Source organism: Adiantum capillus-veneris, chromosome 26 (genome assembly GCF_014529385.1).
Source record: "Adiantum capillus-veneris isolate H3 chromosome 26, ASM1452938v2, whole genome shotgun sequence".
Taxonomy (NCBI): domain Eukaryota; kingdom Viridiplantae; phylum Streptophyta; class Polypodiopsida; order Polypodiales; family Pteridaceae; genus Adiantum; species Adiantum capillus-veneris.
The window spans coordinates 58428742-58432418 of record NC_140956.1 but is presented as its reverse complement, the minus strand read 5'-3'; the positions used below and the strand labels follow the sequence as shown (position 1 = coordinate 58432418).

The 3677-nt window shown below is 44.7% G+C and overlaps 1 protein-coding gene across 1 annotated transcript; it reads left to right on the top strand.

Moving 5' to 3' along the window:
* Window positions 1-324: 324 nt before the first annotated feature.
* On the top strand, window positions 325-2568 carry LOC147423518 (uncharacterized). Its single transcript, XM_086501489.1, has 3 exons — window positions 325-1535; window positions 1650-2175; window positions 2317-2568. The coding sequence occupies exons 1-3, from the start codon at window positions 325-327 to the stop codon at window positions 2566-2568; spliced, it is 1989 nt and encodes a 662-aa protein (XP_086357615.1).
* Window positions 2569-3677: the final 1109 nt, after the last annotated feature.

Genomic DNA, 3677 nt, shown 5'->3' with positions numbered 1-3677 from the left:
AACGGCATAGACCACCATAGCCCGCTGCTCGGGAGTGCAGAGAAGCTCGAGGCTGCTAGGCTGTTGCGCCATGATTTCGGCTTCTTCTCCCAGCCATCAGCTCACCCTCAACATGCAAGTGGACGTGCGGATCCTTCTGAGGGCCTTGTTGCTCCAGCCTCCCATGGCCATGCCGCGAGCGAGAACATTGCAAACTGGCGACCTCTCACCATGCTAAATTCAGCCTGCAAAATATTCGCCAAAGCTGTTGCTCTTAGGATATCCCCCACCCGTGCTGAGTGGCTGTGCACATAACAAAAAGGATTCATCAAAGGTAGGAGAATCATGGAGGCAGTCATCGCATTGTGGGAAGGAATAGAGCATGTAGAAGACACGTGTCAGGATTTCATCTTTGTCAAAGTCGACTTCGACAAAGCCTATGATAGACTGGAATGGACATTCATTCTCGATTGTCTAGCAATGATGGGCTTCGGTTTAGGTGTAATCAGATTTTTGAAGACCCTGTTAGGGAATGCTCAGGCAAGAGTAGCAATGAACAATGGCATCTCGAAGCCATTCCCTCTCAATCGCTCGATTAGGCAAGGATGCCCCCTTGCCCCCCTACTCTTTGCCACTGCTGCAGACTCTCTCAACTGGCTGGTTAAAGCCAGAATGCAGGAAGGGGTTCTCAAAGGGATACTGCTACCAGATGGCAGACAACAATGCCTGTCTCAATTTGCTGACGACACCAATGGTCTGCTCAATAATGATGAACAGACACTTCAAAGCTTTTGGAAATGTCTGAAGACATTCTGCACACCTTCGGGTTCTCGGATCAATCATGCTAAAATTGGAATCAGGGCCTCCCTCTCTCCACTCCCTAGATGGATCACAGAGCAAGGCTGCACAGTCCTACAAGATGGGGTCATCTTCAGACTTCTAGGTACTCCTTTTGGCTTTAGGATCTCCATGGACCAAAGGTGGCAATGGGTCCTGGATCGCTTCTCCTCCAAATTAAATCAATGGAATGGGTACCAGGCCAACATCGTAGGAAGAGCACTAGTCATTCAGCATTTTATCTCATGCTACGTGTTATTTTTTTTCTCCTGCTCGAGACCCCCGGACTCACACCTAAAGGAAATAACCCAAGCATGCAGAAATTTCCTTTGGTCAGGGGACCCGATGAGAAAAGGCCTAGCGAAGGTCAATTGGGAAGTTTGTTGCCTACCCAAGACTCAAGGAGGACTTGGACTCCCTAACTTCAGTAAATGGGCTGACAAGCTGGCAATCAAACTCATCCTTAGGGCATTAGACAATCCTGAAGAGGAATGGGCAACATTGCTATTCAGAAATATCAGCAAGTTTACAGTTAAAGGAATCAAGGGGATACTCCCACTACCATGGATCACCATCTTCTTTGGCACTGTGGAGATAACTTCCAGTGGCTCCCCCCTACTCAGATCACTGTGGGGAGCTTGGAATAGATATAGAGCGCACTTAAGAATAAACTGGGAGTCTAAGTACTGCCCCCATCTAAGAACCCATGAATCTCTATGGTGGGCAATGCCTCCTATCCCCCCCCTCAGTCAGGCTTAGATTAGGACAGCCAAACGCATCCACAACAAAGGCATCTCAACCTGGAAAAACCTGTGGCACAATCTCGAACACAGGTGGCTCTCCCTTACTGAGCTCACAAGTCGTTACAACCTACAACCCTGGGAAATAGCACTAATAGAAAGACAGAAGACCCTCTTCCCAAAGGAACTAGAATGGACCCTCTCAAGTGAAATCGACCCCTCCTCCAAGGTGTTTTATTGGTCAAATGGTAGTGCATTGCCCAACCCTCCCACTCTGACCCCAAACCTAAAGGAACCTCTGCACATTTCTCTTAACAGGAAATGGAAAGTTTCACTTAACTGTAGGCAATGGAATTTCAAATTCCAGGCCTTATGGAACAGGGGTATCCCAGCAAAGCATTCCATCTTACTCTGGTTAATTCTGCACAAAGTAGTCTGGACAGGCCATAGAATGAAGATCGCTAGCTTAGGAAATGGAGTCTGCTTACGGTGCAACAGGGTTGAAGAGGATATCCCCCACCTTTTCATTAACTGTCCTAAAAGCATAGAGATTTTGTCTCATCTAAATGAAGGACTAGGACTCACACTAAGTTGGAAGCAACTTCTTTTAGGAGACTCAGTATCTTTATTGTCAGTTTTTTGGAATAGGATAAGAGGGGAGTTCTTTTGGATCATTTGGACTGACCGAAATGACAGGTTGTTTGACAGGGCTTACCAGGCTAAAAGTATGAGAGAACTTTTTCACTGCTTTTCCCTGCAGGTTAACCAGCTAAAGCTTGACCAATGTAGAGTGTATGAAGCAAGCTACAAAGTGCTTACCGACTGCATGAGTTACTTCAATAGCGCCAACATCAACAAGCAACAAGAGGTTCTCCTTGACGGATCCTACACACACCTGCAGAGGATGCTAGACGAATGCAGAATGGATGTTGAAAGGCTACGAAGACTACATAGCAAGGGGATAAGGCTAGTTGCCCGCATGCAAGATCTTCTAGAAAATCTGACAGCCTAAATGTTTTGCAAGCAGAATAGAATCTTTTGATGATCCCCCTAGACATTTTTGTGATTGCCTCAGAATGTAAATCGATACTATCGGGTCAAAGGATATGGGAAGAAACAGTTTGTAAAGATCTGCAATGTAATTTTGTTCTCTACTTAATATAAAACTCTCGCGCCCTTTATGGAAAAAAAAGAAAAGGAAAGTTTCCGTCCCAAAGTAGAGAAAAATAATGTAAAGATCCAAAAAATAAACCTAATTTCTTGAAATTTCCTGTTGAAAAATTCAATAAAAGGAATTTTGTATGTTTGGAAAAATGATTTTTTTTCGAACATTGGGGAGGACTTGCTATTTTTAAGGGCAAAATATCCCTCTAATTTATGGAAATTCCCAAAATATCTTCGAATTTCAATATTTTCCAAAATGCCCTTTTATCTGTTTTTGTTGGACTATTCAAGATTTTCTAATCTTTATTTCTTTTTGACAATTGCAATCCGTTTTTGTGCACTTAGCATGTAATTTGTCAAAAAATACCCCGCAAAAGAAGGCACTTATGCGTAAAAGTAATGAAGGGATTTATCTCCATAGCATCTTGTATGATTTACAGTCAGTCTTCTTATGAAAAACTTAACAAAAAAATATTGTTGGAAAAAATTACTCTCACAACCAGGGGTGTTTTGGGAATTTTGGAAAATTGGAAGGGCATTTTGGGAATTTGCGACAAAATATTGGGGGTGATCTTCCCTGTTTTTAAAGGTGAGGACACAGCTGGATTTTTTTTGGCTGGGGCTGCAATCGTGGCGTTACAAGGCAGCAGGACGACAGATGTTGCCTGATGCACCTGCATGATCTTCTTTAGGGAGGCCGTTTTGCTACACAAAATCAGGGCATGGATGGCCCGAGAGAGACAGAGAGGCCATGGACGATGGACGAACCTGTGTGGAGAGAGAAACAGGGCAGTGTTCGCAGCCCTTGGATGGACCGATGTACACACACACACACACACACACACACACACACAGAGCTCATCTGCTCCGTTGTGTGGGCATTCCTAGAGGTCGAGCACACACAGAGAGACGAGCTTGCCGACTTGGTCCGAGAGAGAGAGAGAGAGAGAGAGAGAG

Excerpts from the sequence above, each read along its gene's own strand:
- LOC147423518 (XM_086501489.1), top strand. The coding sequence starts at position 325 with ATGGAGGCAGTCATCGCATTGTGGGAAGGAATAGAGCATGTAGAAGAC. Across the intron at positions 1,536-1,649 it reads AGAACCCATGAATCTCTATG|GTGGCTCTCCCTTACTGAGC; the intron begins GTGGGCAATGCC and ends TCTCGAACACAG. Across the intron at positions 2,176-2,316 it reads AACTTCTTTTAGGAGACTCA|GTTAACCAGCTAAAGCTTGA; the intron begins GTATCTTTATTG and ends TTTTCCCTGCAG.